General features: G+C 41.6%; 1 protein-coding gene across 1 annotated transcript; it reads right to left on the reverse strand.

Moving 5' to 3' along the window:
* Nucleotides 1-713: 713 nt before the first annotated feature.
* On the reverse strand, nt 714-8,362 carry rnf181.S (ring finger protein 181 S homeolog). The gene is given in 6 exon segments (NM_001092133.1): nt 714-1,191; nt 4,186-4,260; nt 5,504-5,619; nt 5,795-5,928; nt 6,995-7,103; nt 8,342-8,362. Coding segments are annotated over 5 exon segments (471 nt in total). The 5' UTR covers nt 7,081-7,103; nt 8,342-8,362; the 3' UTR covers nt 714-1,131.
* Between the last annotated feature and the right edge of the window lie 7,448 nt (nt 8,363-15,810).

Here is a 15,810-nt window from a genome sequence, read left to right on the forward strand (position 1 = left end):
CTATCACAAAAATGAAAATGTAATATAAGTTTCAGCATACTGCAATAAAAAATTTTCAAATATAATCAATGAAATATTCTGCATTGTTTCTGAAATAATCAAGTTCATCTTCACCATTTCTCTCTCAGCATCTGATTCTCTTTTCTGGCAGGAGTTGGGTGTCAGATGATTGATCCAATGTATCTTATAGTGGGTTCCTTTTGCCTAAAAGATGCATTAGAGCTCACTCTATTAAAATAACCAGACATCATGTCTCTCTACATGCAGAATTTGCGGGATGGCACTTACAGCGGTTCGTTTTCCGAAGTTGCCTCATGAGGAAACTTTGGGCGGCTTCAGAAAACGAAGAATTCCGAGTGCCGTCCCGCTGGCGATTTAGATTCTTGCCAGCGGGAAGCCAGTTCGTGGAGATTAGTCACCCGAAGAAGATGCGATTTGTCGCTGGGTGACTAATCTGCCCGAATCTCCATGTGTGTCTCTGCTGGAGCTATCATGACAACAAATGTAATAGAGAACTATTCTGACATAATAAATTCCCCCCTACATGTGTACCTCCTAGTGTGCACTGCAATTGCAGTCATGTCCAACTGATAGCAATGACTGAGTAAACATTTCAGAGTACAGTGGGCCATCTAGACTTACTCTAAGTTGTCACAGGAATCTATATTTGGGGGGCCCTTTGTTAAAATAAATACAAATGCATAATAATACAATTTTTTTTTTTACACGTCATTATTGCCTTTTAATGTAGAAAAGAGCAATTTTGGTCCATAAAATGGTTCCAGCATCCACAGGATTCCTCATTTCCATAAGTTATTGACTGGATTACTATCCCCCCCGAACAGAGAAGTCGTTTTGGATACTTTGTTTTTTCACAAAAATAAAAATACTCCAAATTTTTTTCAGCAGAATAAAAGGAATAAAGCATTATACAAAGCTGAAAAACACGGAGGTCTTTCATCTGGTTGATGCTAAGTTTAAACCCTACGTTGTGAAGAAAGACTGGAAGTTGTTGTTGAACAGCAGCACGAGGGATAAGTGAATATTCCTGTCCTACAATGTTCTGCTACAGAAGTAATTCAAAGGTTTGAGAAATTATTAAAAAAGATCCACTGAATACCGATCCATTCCTTAGGTGTACATGGCACCATGCAAACATTCCAGCCGGTGTTCTTTCTGCTGTCTCCGTGCCTGTAACATACAAAGAAGGTAATAACTCAAATGACGATCAAGTCACACAAGTCACTATGGGAAAATTCCAGCCGTTAATGTCAAACTGCGTTATGTACGTGGATGTGAATATCTATTAAAGGAAAACTATGCCCCCAAAATGAACACTTAGGGGCACATTTACTTAGCTCGAGTGAAGGATTCAAATTTCGAAGTATTTTTTTGGCTACTTCGACTTTCGACTACGACTTCGAATCGAACTAAAAATCGTTCTACCATTCGATAGTCGAAGTACTGTCTCTTTGAAAAACACTTCTACCACCTACTTCGCCAACTAAAACCTACCGAGCATCAATGTTAGCCTATGGGGAAGGTCCCCATAGGCTTTCCTAGCTTTTTTTGATCGAAGGAAAATCGTTCGATTGATGGATTAAAATCCTTCGAATCGTTCGATTCGAAGGATTTAATCGTTCCAACGATTTTTCCTTTGATTGTACGAACGAAGGAAATGCAGTAAATCCTTCGACTTCGATATTTGAAGGATTTTACTTCGAACCTAAGTAAATGTGCCCCTTAATCAACAGATTTTACATCAGAGTTTACATCATATTAAGTGACATATTAAAGAATCTGACCAAACTGGTCTATTTATTTAAGTAAATCTTGCCCTTTTACATCTCTTGCCTTGAACCACCCTTCCAAACATATTTTATAAATTGAATTTTCACTATATCGGAGTGCTGCTGAAATATGTTTGGAAGTATGGATCGGACCTGAGCAGACAGAGTCACAGTCTAGGCCCGACACTACAAAAAGCAGTGAGGATTGTGTAGCACTACTTTGTGTGTTTTGTGATGTTTGTCTGCTGCCTCAGAGATCACCTGACCAGAAATACCACAACTCTAAGGGGCACATTTACTAAGGGTCGAATATCGAAGGTTAATTAACACTCGAGGTAAAATCCTTCAACTTCGAATATCGAAGTCGAAGGATTTACCGCAAATCCTACGATCGATCGAAGGAAAAATCTAACGATTCGAAGGATTTTAATCCATCGATCAAAGGATTTGCCTTTGATCAGAAAAAGCTTAGAAAATGTATGGGGAAGGTCCCCATAGGCTAACATTGTAGCTCGGTAGGTTTAAAGTGGCGAAGTACATATGTAGTCAAAGTTTTTTTGAAAGAGACAGTACCTCGACTATCGAATGGTCGAATAGTCGACCGATTTTTAGTTCGAATCGAAGTCGAAGGTCGAAGTAGCCTATTCGATGGTCGAAGTACCCAAAAAAAACCTTCGAAATTCAACGTTTTTTTACTTCGAATCCTTCACTCAAGCTTAGTAAATGTGCCCCTAACTGTAAAAGGAAGAAGTATTGAAGCAAAAGACAGAACTCTGTCTGTTAATTGGCTCATGTGACCTAACATGTATGGTTTGCTGGTATGTTTGTGTGCACAGTGAATCGTATGATCTCCAGGGGGCGGCCCTTATTTTTTAAAATGGCAATTTTCTATTTATGATTACCCAATGGCACATACTACTAGAAAAGTATATTATCATGAAAATTGTTTATTTACATAAAACAAGGTTTTACACATGAACTGTATTATGCAATATCTTTTTATAGAGACCCACATTGTTTAGGGGGTATCGTTTTCCTTTAAAGGGGTTGTTCAACTTCAAACACTTTTTTCAGTTCAGTTGTTTTCAGATTGTTCACCAGAAATAATCACGTTTTCCAATCACTTTCTATGTGTGGCTGTTTTTCTAATAATGAAGTGTAAAGTGTAATTTTTCACCTTCTAAAGCAGCTCTGGAAAGGTTGGGTCGCCGACCCTGTAAACTGTTCCAAATTGATACATTTAGTTGATACATTTTTTATTTGTCCCTGCTCAGCAGAATTTCTGGGTTTCATTAAAGGCAGCTGTTAGAACAGTTGCTAATACTCCACAGATGATGCTGAGAAATGTATTAACTAAGGGGCACATTTACTTAGGGTTGAATATCGAAGGTTACTTAACCCTCGATATTCGACCGTCGAAGTAAAGTCCTTTGACTTTGAATATCGAAGTCGAAGGATTTACCACAATTACTTTGATCAATTGATTCGAAGGATTTTAATCCATCGAACGAACGATTTTCCTTCGATCAGAAAATTGTTGGGCAGACTATGGGGACCTTCCCCATAGGCTAACATTGATGTTCGGTAGGTTTTAGGTGGCGAAGTAGGTGGTCGAAGTTTTTTTTAAAGAGACAGTACTTCGACTATCGAATGGTCGAATAGTCAAACTATTTTTAGTTCGAGCCGTTTGATTCGAAGTCGAAGTAGCCAATTCGATGGTCGAAGTAGCCAAAAAAATCATTCGAAATTCAATGTTTTTTTTATTCTATTCCTTCACTCGAGCTAAGTAAATGGGCCCCTAAATGTTGCAAAATTGTTATAGTTTAGAGTCTGCACCGGAATTACTGAGCTGCCAGACTCAAACACCAGGAACTTCAAACTTTAAACTTAAACTGTAAAAAATGGAAAGTAATTGAAAAAAGTCTTTATTTCTAGGGAACAATGTGAAAACAATTGAACTGGAAAAAAAAGTGTTTGGAAGGTGAACAACCCCTTTAAGCAAGTTAAAATCATGCACTGATGCGTCTTCCACCAATGGTTTTGCATGGTCTGCAGTATAATCCAATCACTGGCCTGGGGAACAAATAATCACATCTTCCCATTTAGCTCAGTGCATTGGAGGCCAAATCAGGCAAAAATCCATTCTGTGACGACAACATGCAGCTGTACTATGTATGCCTACATTGCATGATTGATCTACAGCAGGAATAGGGAGCAGTACATATCCAGACATTGTAGAACTACAACCTACAGAATCCACCATCTTACTACCTGGTGGAAGACTTCTGAGAAATCTAGTGCTGCAATGTCCACGATACCAAATGTTGCCTATAGCTCAGTCTGACACCATATCTCACTCTCTCTCTCTGCCGTCTATTCTTAATGGTGTTCATACCTTTTCTTGCTTGAACTCCTCATAGTCTGGGCTGTCAGTGGGAAGCTCATGCCTGCATAAAGGGCACGAATTGGTCTGTAGGAAAAATCACAATGCTGTTATAGAAATGTGTAATGTATAATTACAATGACATGCAAGCCAAATAACTTGACGACTTTTAGTTGTATCAACAATACAGAAGGATAGATATAAGTAAGTTCCCTTTGATTTAATGCTGTTTTTTGCACCTGAATAGCATGTAAATGGAGAGTGCATAAGAGAATGTTAAGGCAAAAGCAATTTGTGCACAATTGATTAAGAGAAGCAAATCTTGTGTGTCTGTATTAGAGCATTGCTTGTTTCTAAAGGCAACACAATACCACTGTGATTCTGGGGAAAAACTCTGCATTTTCCATAACAAACTGAGAAATGTGCCAATTTATGCACATTGCCTATTGTTAGTGTTTATCTTTATCAATGTATTTTTGGGAAATGGTCTTATTAAGCACATACAGTGTCCAGAACTGAATAATTTAAAGGGGTTGTTCACTGAATAAATTTAAGGGGTTGTTCACTTCTGAGTTAACTTTAAGTATGATGTAGAGATTAATATTCTGACACAATTTGCCATAGGTTTTCATTTTTTATTATTTGTGGTTTTTGAGTAATTTAGTTTTTTTTCAGCAGCTCGCCAGTTTGCAGATTCAGTAATCTGGTAGCTAGACACCAAATTAACCTAGCAACCATGCATTGATTTGACTAAGCGACTGGAATATGAATAGGGGAAGGGACTAAATGTAAAGATGAATAATTTGTAGAGCATTTGTTTTTAAGATGGGATCAGTGTCCATTTGAAAGCTAGAAAGAATCAGAAGAAAAAGGCAAATAATTCAAAAACTATAAAAAAATAAATAATGAAGACCAGTTAAAAAGTTGCTTAGATTTGGCCATTCTATAACATATAAAACATTAACCTAAAGGTGAACCTCCCCTTTAAAACATTTAAAAATAGAACAATTAGCTTTAAAAGTTATATTTTGTTCTGTTTTACTGACAATATCCCCAAAAACATTGTGAGCATTCCACTTGCAGCTAGATGTATGGGAGGGCAAGCTGTTTGCATTGGGTAGTGGGTGGGCAGCCAACAGCTAGGCATGGAACAATTCATTATACATTTTCCTGTGTGAGGGCAGAGTAGGGATTGGCTACATCCTATCGGGCTTCTATGAAAGGACCATTAGGACACCAAATGAATATATATATATAATTGCCTGAATGTGATGAGAACATTTCATGCTATAACTCCCATTTAACTCTGAACACATATAGGAGGTTTTACCTTCCCAAGCCAGGGCAGTATGCATGCAGAGTGAAAAAGGTGTTCACAGGGTAACTGCCGGACAGTCTCTCCCTCCTCAAACTCCAGCAGACACACAGGACACTTCAATGCGGCATCTGTACAAAAACAAAGGTCAGCAAGCTGCACTAAGACTTGTCTGTATTCTGTAAGGAAAGTAGCCAAGAAGGTCCCACCTGCAGCCACAACAGATAATATCCAACTGAGCCCATCCCCACAAAGTCCCTTCTCCTAGTGCCCTATCCACTTTAGTCAAATATAGCCCCTTGTTACCTGCTTGTTCTGGTGTAACAGTGACTTTGGGTAAACTCTCCACCACTTTTTTGGAAGCTGGGGGTGGAAGCCTCTGGTCCCATTCAGTAAAGTCCACAGCTCCAAGATCAATATCCATCCCACTAAGGAGGCTCCTGAGGAAAAGAATAACTGATCATGTGACATGCACCCTACAAGCACAAAGCCATTGTTAAATGTAACCTGCCCTCCATAACCAGAAGATAATAGCTCCGCCTACATTAGTTATAGGCCTTGCACTTATGCTTGTGAGCAGGACCGCCATCAGGGGGGGAAAGGGGGGGACAAGTGGCCCAGGCATGAAGGAGGGCCAGGCAGTGCTGCACTTTTCAAAGAGCCGGCCCCCCTTGAGAGCGCCAAAGCCGTGCGGCCATTTTTGAAGTCCCGAACAGCCGAAGGACCCGAAGCCACAAAAACAGCCAAAGTCCCGAAGTGGTAAAAAGACCCAAAGTCACGAAAAGAGAAAGTTGAAGTCCTGAAGCCATGAGTTCAATTCCAATTTGTGTTTTTTTTTTTTTAATCCCCTGGCCACCAATGTATTATTTTAATATTCTATAGGCCCCTGCCACCAATGTTTTTTTGAAAAATGTTTTTTGGGGCCCCAATTTTTTATTAGCTTTTTATAACTAATGTGTGTGGGAGTACTTTTTTAACACTGATGTCTGTGTGGTCTTTTAACTGTGATGTGGAGTGGGCGGGAGCGAGGGCAGGGCCCAGGGGGCTGCAAAAATGTTGTACGGAGCACCGTGATTTCTAATGGTGGCCCTACTTGTGAGCACTGACCTTTAACTTCTGATTGCAGGCAACTATGCTGGAGGTCATACACAGGGAAATCAGCTAGAAAAGAACAAATGTTTGCACGATTTATGGGCCTAATTGGGCTCCTCTGATTATTTGAACCCATACTGGATTATGTGGAGGGTCACTTGTAGAAGACTGCAAAGTGGTTGATGTCCAATGAGATTCCTTATCAATACCCCACGAGTCCTAAACATGCATGACCATCAGGTACACAAAGACTTTAGCCTTGTTTAGAGGCTCATCATACGACTCATAAGGGAAAAGAAATTCTTTGTGCTTCCAACTGCAACTGAATAAAATAGCGATGGGCCTATGTGAACATCACTGGAGTGAGACTGTAACCAACATGGGAAAACTGGCTGGAGATAGGGAGTCACTGACCTGGCAAGCTCCAGCAGGGCATTCTGCCGATACTGCTCCTCAGGGACGGTGGGTTCACAGTTGTGTTCATCAAAGTAGGAAGCCATGGAGCTGATGCTGATGGTACAGTCTAATGAAAGTAAACACACGCATAGGTACATTATATATATTTATATAATACACAAAAGCTATGAATATCTTGTAAATTATATCCTTATAAACGGTGAGTTCTGATGTCATCAGTTATAAACGGTGAGTTCTCAGGTCATTTCCGTTACATGACTCACTGAAACTTGTGTATTATTATAAATAAAGTACCCCCAGTTGTAAAATATGAGGATATTAGAAGTTACCTCGGAGTTTCATGACTTGTATAAAAACACTCGGCCTTCGGCCTCGTGTTTTTATATGGTCATGAAACTCCTCGGTAACTTATAATATCCTTATATTTTACAATGGGGGTACTTTATTCACTATATAATCTACAGTCTGGTCATTTCCCTATGGGACCAGACTGTAAATAATATCCTTATAAACGGCGCGTTCTGACGTCAGAACGCGACGTTTATAACAGGGGGTCTCCAGCCGGCAAATTTGACGCAACACATCCGAATTTGACTCCGCACATCCAAATTGGGCGCCGGCGCGCCCGAATTGGATGCCGGCAACCAGAATTGGACGCCGACCCCTCCACCCCCCTCCCGGCATTTCACACATGTAGATTATGTAGATTATAATGCATAATGTACCCGCTACTGAAATTTATAAAGATATTAGAAGTCCCCTCGGAGTTATGTGACCTGTATAAAAGCACTCGGCCAATATGGTCACATAACTCCTTGGTGACATAATAGCTTTATAAATTACAGTAGGGGGTATATTATCCACTATACACAAAAGCCATGAATATTTTGTAAATTATATCCTTATAAACGGTGAGTTCTGATGTCATTTCTGTCACATGACTCACTGAAATTTATGTATTATAATAAATAAAGTACCCCCAGTTGTAAAATATAAAGGTATTAGAAGTAACCTCGGAGTTCCATGACCTGTATTAAAAGACTTGTGTTTTTATATGGTCATGAAACTCCTCGGTAACTTGTAATATCCTTATATTTTACAAGAGGGGGTACTTTATTCACTATATATACATATAAACACAGCTGATTGAATATGACACCACTCCCTAAGAATATGTGGCTGCTGCTCTCTTTAATTTCCTAACATAATTAAGAACTACAAATCCCAGCGTCCCCTAACAGTAAACTATAAAAGGTGTCCAGCAGTCTAAATGTAATATGAATGAACTATAAGAATATACAAGAAATCAATATAAATAACGAATATAAGGAAAGTGCAAATCACCCTGTGTCAGCGCAAATAAGGAAGTCAGTGGAAGTAAAGCAGGCAGGAAATGATCGCGGCGTCTAGGTGACGGAGCACAGGCAACCAATCAGCACATGAGACGGCACGTCCCAACCAATAACATCACGCAAGTGGGTTTCGTTCACAAAGCAAGCCCCGGAAGTCGGGTAGCGATTGGTGATTAAAAGACCACCTGATAAATAGGAAAGCCAATCGCTGCAGAAATACACAGCGTAACCACGTGAATGTTACAACAAATAAGCATGCGCGGAATGGCGAGTAGGGGTTTTATAGATAGTATTACCCTAAATGCCCTTGCTGTGTTGAGTTGAAAGGGAAGAATCTTGCGTCGGATCTGCGGTTCAGTTCTATATTCCCACCGTTGGTTTTTATTTGAGTACAGACCTTTATAATTGTTGGTATTGGGTCGACTGTGAAGGCTGGTGGCTACACAGGGTATTTTGGGAAGGAGGCACTACAAATACCTCCCAACATTCTGGAAACGGAAAGAAAAAAAATTTGATTTTTTTTAACCACGCCCCTTTTTGCGGCCACATCCCCTAATTACCATGTTCATTATACAAAATTTGTCAGGTTATTAAAGTTTGAACACATTTCTGTAGTTTTTATGTGTTATTACACTTTTACTAATGAAGGTGAATTACCCTTTAAGTAGTCTAACTTCTCGTCTGGGCTCTGTGCCAAGAGCCAATTAAGTTAGAAACATTGTATCTTTTTTGGCTGTTTATTGCAGAGAAATCAGGACTTTCCAGTAAAAAAAGCAGGACTGCAGGTTGAGCTGTCAAAAGAGGGACTGTTCCGCTTTAAAACGGGACAGTTGGGAGGTATGGGCACTGTCTGTGAGTGGTGGGATGTGCAGGCTTTCCTTGAGGAAACTCCCTAGACAAACTCTTGCAACCCCTTCAACTGTCACATAAACAAGCGCCAGCTAAGAGGGCGGAAGGGGCACGGTTCCAGGAACAGCCGAACCATCACTTTTTTTGGGAGGCAACTCTTTTAAACACCCAGAAAGAGAACTGAAAGACAACAGGGCAAGGCAGTGCAGCTACTGAGTATTGTGCTCAGAAAAGAGGCCATCAAATGTGAAATAATGATGGTTGTTTAGAGTAAGAAAATAGAATGACAAAAGAAAGCAGGCCCGGACTGGCAATCTGTGGGTTCTGGCAAATGCCAGAGGGGCTTCAGTAAGTTACCATAGACAGTCAGTATTTATTGGGCCTGTGGGGGGCTGCTCGGGCCTCTGTGTACTTAGAATTCCAGGGCCTATTGTGAATCCCAGGCCAGACCTGAAAGGAAGCATAAAATGGGGAAAATGCAACATAAGGGAAATGTACTGGGGAGAGGTGATGGTGGGGAAAGTGGCGCAGTAGAGGAAGGAAAAGAGGGAATAGAGTTTGGACTGCAATGGGAAGAGAGAACTGCTGATCTATAAAAGTGGAGGAACTTGCTTGGTGATGCTACAAAGTACAGCGAGATGGGTAGAAATATGGAAAGAGCAGTTTGAGTCTATATTGTTGTCATGTCTTCCATTTGCCTCTGTGGCTTTTTAGCCAGCTGTATTTTAGTCCTCTACTGCCTTATTTGTTGCAAGGGGCAGTGAGGTAAGCAGAAATGACGTCAATGTGCAATGCACTTGCATGTGACATCACCTCGGCTCCCTTTGTTGTTGTTTGTTTTTTTATTGAATGAAAGTTTTATTTACCTTATAGACATCCAAAGGCCTCCCCCTTAAAGGGGAACTAAAGTCTAACATACTATAATGCTAGAAATGTTATATTTTGTATACTAAATATAAACATGAACTTACTACACCAGAAGCCTAATTAAACAAATGATTTATGTTTTCAAAGTTGCCCACGGGGGGCTGTCCTCTTGTTAAATATCTTTGCAAGACCAAGACTATGCACATGCTCAGTGTTGTCTGGGGTTCAGTTGGGAGTTTAAGCTTAGGGATCGTCACAATTTCTCGAAACAGCAAGACTGATTAATAATCAGAATTTACAGACTGCACTGGGTCTGCGGATACAAATCTCTACACAGTCGCCAGCTGCTCTACAGGGAAACAAACAAAGCTACTTGAATTCTGGTAAGTAAGGTGGGGGGCTCCCCGCTGCTGTTTGAAAGTATGATAGTTTCTCTGCAGAGCAGTTAGGGACCATCTGAAATTTCCTAACCACAGCAGCCAGAGCAGGTAAATGAAGGGGGAATTTCACTGCATACAGTCAGGTTTCTTATTAAAACAGTACACATTTTTTAATTAAAGTATATTGGAGATAGATTTATTTTTCATGCCTTTACATCCCCTTTAAAACTGTCGCCCTAGGCACAGTCCCTCGAGTGCCTATTTGGTAAATATACCTATTGCAACAACCTGTCTGGGGCCTTACAGTTGATAAAACTGGACCTTAGGTAGAGTCCTGCTCAGGTCCAATCAGGTAGACCTGTGCCTAACCTGGACCAGCCACCCACTATGCTCCCCAACCCAGCCTGAAAATAGCTCATTTACACCCCGACCTTGCACCAGCAACAACGAAATTGACGTCATGCGAGAGTCTATTCCGCTAGGTTGGGCAAGAAATTTTACCACAAGCTGAGGGTAGGGCGGGAGTTAGAGTCCTGCACGGGGTCGGTTACTGCAGAATACCTGGTTTTGGGCAAAAAGCCCTAGATTGCCTGGGCATGTGGGCAGTCCGTGGGTACCCAACAAAGGTGCTGGCTTAATCCCTCCCCTGTGGTTCAGGTAGTTTCTATTTTTGTGCAGATTCGGCTCCGGGGTGATATCTCTTCCAGTCCAAAGTGACCCCTGGTTGGATTGTTAGTTGGCCTATTGCGTATTGGCTCGGGTTGTGGATCAGCGGGGGAAAATTGAGGGTTGCGGGAACAAGACAATAGACCCGCGCAGGACTCTTGTGGGAGGATATATATATAGGAAAAAGGTTTTAGTTTTAGGCACCCTGCTAAGTTCAGTCAGTCTCTGACAGTAAGCCCAGGGAGTGAGCCTCTGATTATAGGCTATTCCATGGACATGTAAACTCAGAAGCTAACCTAGGATGCCTTTCCAGGATTTCTTCTGTTTGCTACAATGAGAGGGATGTCTTGATCTCATTGCGCTGTTTATGGAGCCCTGTTCCCTAGTACATACTCTGGAGTGACATTAGGGGAGATAGTTGGTAGGATAGTAGTCAGGAACCCTGGAGAGCTGCAATGGTACTAAGCCAAGGTACAAAAAACAAATGCAGAGTAGCAGAGAATGGACAGAGTTTGTGCAGGACAAAGGTATATATGGGCAAAATGGGACATGATCTAGGCATGTCAGGGGTGTGGCCAGACATAACATATAAATTAGCTCTTTTGGGGACCGGTCTGGTGCCTTAACTGACTTGAGTGGTTGTGGATGGTGGCTCAGAAAAGATATGACAAATGACTGCTTAATTCCTTAGGGAACTGAGATTTCTATGTCACAGACCTGCTCTCGGGCTCTGTAGACTTCTTTGTATGGCATAGCCAGTTTAATATAATCTGTGCCTCCGATACATTACGTCTCTAAGGATCTGCCCAGTGCACGGAAAGAGTTGCACATAACTGTATTAGAGTATAATTACCATTTGGCTCCAGCAAGATCTGATTATAAGCTCCTCTTTACAGGAAGGGATGTTTAGGAGGATTAGATCCTGGCAGGAAATGCTGGGAAATTAAAAAGAAATGGGCAGACAGGAAAGTCATGACCCTATTACCCCATGGGTATAGCACTGTTTATTGCCCAGGTAGAATATGCTACAGGGCTGCACAGTAAGTAAATATACAAAATAGGGTGATTAAAGCATCACTTATAGTTGAAAAACTCACCAATGTAATAAGGTGGTCTAGGGCTTCAGGGATATGGAAGAAAAGTCCACAAATAGTCCATTGGAGTAGTAAAAAGTTTAAACAAAATTTTTTTTTCTTGCACCACAGAGTAAATACAAATCATACGTCACTTCTCCATAACAGATGTACAGTAGTTGAACGGAGTTCCAACTTGCAGGTTTGAGCACAAGTGACAAATGTATCAGTACAGTTAAAGGAACATGCTCAGCATACATTTAGTTTGGGCTACCCCCCGTTATGCAGATTTGGGGAGCCTATGCCTTCCTTGGTGTGTATGGTGCCTTGTTTATATAACAGCATGTTACACTTACGGGCAGATTTATCAAGGGTTGAATTTCAAATAAAAAAACTTTGAAATTCGAATAAAAAAGACCAACCAAAATCTATTTAAAAAATTGAAGTTTTTTTTTCTGGATAAATAGGCCATTTTCGTTCGAATTCGAAACGTATGAATCGAAGTAACATCGTATTCGATCGAATTTGATTCGCAGTTTTTCTAAAAAACGAGTCCACCAATTGACACCAAAAAGGTTCTAAGAGGCCCCCCATAGGCTAAAACAGCAATTTGGCAGGTTTTAGATGGCGAATGGTCCTCGTCGAATTTTGAAAGAGACAGTACATGATAAATTCTGATATTCAAATTTTTTTCAAATCCAAATCAAATTTGGACTATTCCCTAGTTGAAGTACACAAAAAATAGTCTTTTTTAATATGAATTTTCACTTTGACCTTTGAAAAATCTGGCCCTTATTGTATGATATATAAAATTTACTGAAATTTAATAAAATTTGTACTGCAATTGTTTTCTTGTTTCTGTGCATAGTATATCAGTATATACTGTATACTTTGCTTCTGCCTCCCCCCAGGGCCGCCATCAGGGGGGAACAGTGGGACCGGCAAAGTCTGAGGTGAAAGGGGGGCCCAGCCGTGCTGCACTCACCGAAAAGCCTGGCGGGGACCAGGGGGCCCAGAAAATTTTGCTGTACGGAGCCCCGTGATTTCTAATGGCAGCCCTGCTTAGCCCAAACCCTTTGATAATTCATGTGATGAATGAATTTATGGAGAAAATAGCCCATTAGTGTTTCTCATTCTCTCACCGTTTCCTCTATTTCTCAGACACCCAGACATGTATTCTCCCTTGTTTGTTCCAAGTCACATGCCCTTTGTACACAGCCAGCATTACAGGGGTGGCATTATTTGTGCTTGGCATGTAGCCCAAGGGATGCCAAGAGACCAGTGAAACAATGGGGTCCCAAACAGCTGAAGGAAAGCAACAAGTAGCACAGAGCTAAAGCATTTAGATAGCCTGGGAAAAAGCTGCCCGACAGTCTCAAACTGCTACCATTGCTCATGCTTTTCTATTGAAATATCTTGATGGTACGAATATTGCAAATCACTAATGGGGGAATGTAATAAATATGTTTCTTTGGCGCATAAAACATTCGCAAATACCACTGCGAATGTTAGCGACCATTTTGTGTCTTTTTTGCCCAATTACAGACCTCAAAAACGTCCTCACAAAGTTTGCGACCAAACGGCTTTTGTGAACATTCGCCGTGTATGTAATAAAACTTCGCAATCACAAAGCGTATTTTACAATGAAATATTTAACAAAACTCCAGAGCAGGTGTTAACGCTAACCTTTGCTCAGCGATGTAATATTTGCCAGAAAATGATTTTATATTGCAAGCTCTAAACATTTGCAAAAACGTCATTTTAAACATCACTTTCGATTTTTAATTACATTCTTCCTATAGGGTACAATGGGGAGCAACGGTTTTGATGCCACATTTGCAGCAAGGAAAAATAGTGGGCAAAATGCCTGAAACTACTCTGCTTGCTAAGACCCTTTCACTGGGATGTAAGCTCAAACTGCTTATTCATGATAAGGCTATAAACATGCAGCAGGCAATTAGGTTATTAGAACATTCCCAAGGCTAGATCAATCAGTAACCTGTTAGAGAAATAAAACAGATGGAAAGAACATCCTGCTGCCTATTAAGGCATGAGTGCATAGAGTCAGCCCATCCTGCAGCCAGTTAGGGCATGAGTACATAGGGCCAGCCCATCCTGCTGCCTATTAGGGAATGAGTACATAGGGCCAGCCCATCCTGCAGCCAAATGGGGCATGAGTACATAGGGCCAGATCATCCTGCAGTCAATTAGGGCATGAGTACATAGGCCAGACCACCCTGCAGCCAATTTGGGCCAGCCCATCCTGCAGCCAATTATGGGCATGAGTACATAGGGACAGACCATCCTGCAGCCAATTATGGCATGAGTACATAGGGCCAGACCATCCTGCAGCCAATTAGGGCATGAGTACATAGGCCAGACCACCTTGCAGCCAATTTGGGCATAAGCACATAGGGCCAGACCCTCCTGCAGCCAATTAGGGCATTAGTACATAGGACCAGACCATCCTGCAGCCAATTTGGGCATCAGCACATATGGCCAGACCATCCTGCAGCCAATTAAGGCATAAGTACATAGGGCCAGATCATCCTGCAGCCAATTAGGGCATACGTTTATAGGGCCAGACAATCCTGCAGCCAATTAGGGCATCAGTACATAGGGCCAGACCATCCTGTAGCCAATTATGGCATCCGCACATAGGGCCAGACTATCCTGCAGGCAATTACGGCATCAGCACATAGGGCCAGATTATCCTGCAGCCAATTAGGGCATCAGCACATAGGGCCAGACTATCCTGCAGCCAATTAGGGCATAAGTATATAGGTCCAGACCATCCTGTAGACAATTAGGGCATCAGTAAATTGGTCCAGACCATCCTGCAGCCAATTAGGGTAAAAGTACATAGGGTCAGGCCATCCTGCAGCCAATTAGGGCATAAGTATATAGGTCCAGACCATCCTGTAGACAATTAGGGCATCAGTAAATAGGTCCAGACCATCCTGCAGCCAATTAGGGCATCAGTATATAGGGCCAGACCAACCTGTAGCCAAGTAGGGCATTTAGACCATTTACAGGATTAGACCAACCTGCATCACTAGGCTGATTGTTAAGAGGGCCGTACATGCCCAATAGGTGGTTGGCAGTTTGACCAATTGAAACCTTGCGCCTCAACCATCTGGGCATGTAGGTCCCCTCTAGTGACAATAGCCAGAGGAAACAGTACTATTCTAAGCAGAATCGTGACTGCTGGGAAACAGAGAAACAGCCCCTGCATTTCGATTAGCATCCCCCCTGGGCCTGCATCCGCAGTCTCTGTGTCAACCAGGATGCAGGTGCACGGCAGTGGCGTTACTACAGTGGAAGAAGACCCTGCAGCTGCAGAGGGGCCACAGAGGTATTGGGGTCCCATGAGGCCTTAATTCATATACAATTTCAATAAATATTGGTAAAACAGATCAACCTCTAGACATTTTGGGAGCCTAAAAAATAATTTGCTGTGGGGCCCAATAATATCTAGATACAGCACTGGTGCATGGAGTGGATTTTGACACGCAAGTATGCATTTGGGTGCTGAAATTTGCTCCTTTTGCTGCACCCAGACATTCACAGTGGCTGTGTGTGCAGGCCAAGGGGTAGGTTGATTGGAGTGGGATTCTGTCCTATTA

This window comes from Xenopus laevis, chromosome 3S (assembly GCF_017654675.1).
Source record: "Xenopus laevis strain J_2021 chromosome 3S, Xenopus_laevis_v10.1, whole genome shotgun sequence".
NCBI lineage: Eukaryota > Metazoa > Chordata > Amphibia > Anura > Pipidae > Xenopus > Xenopus laevis.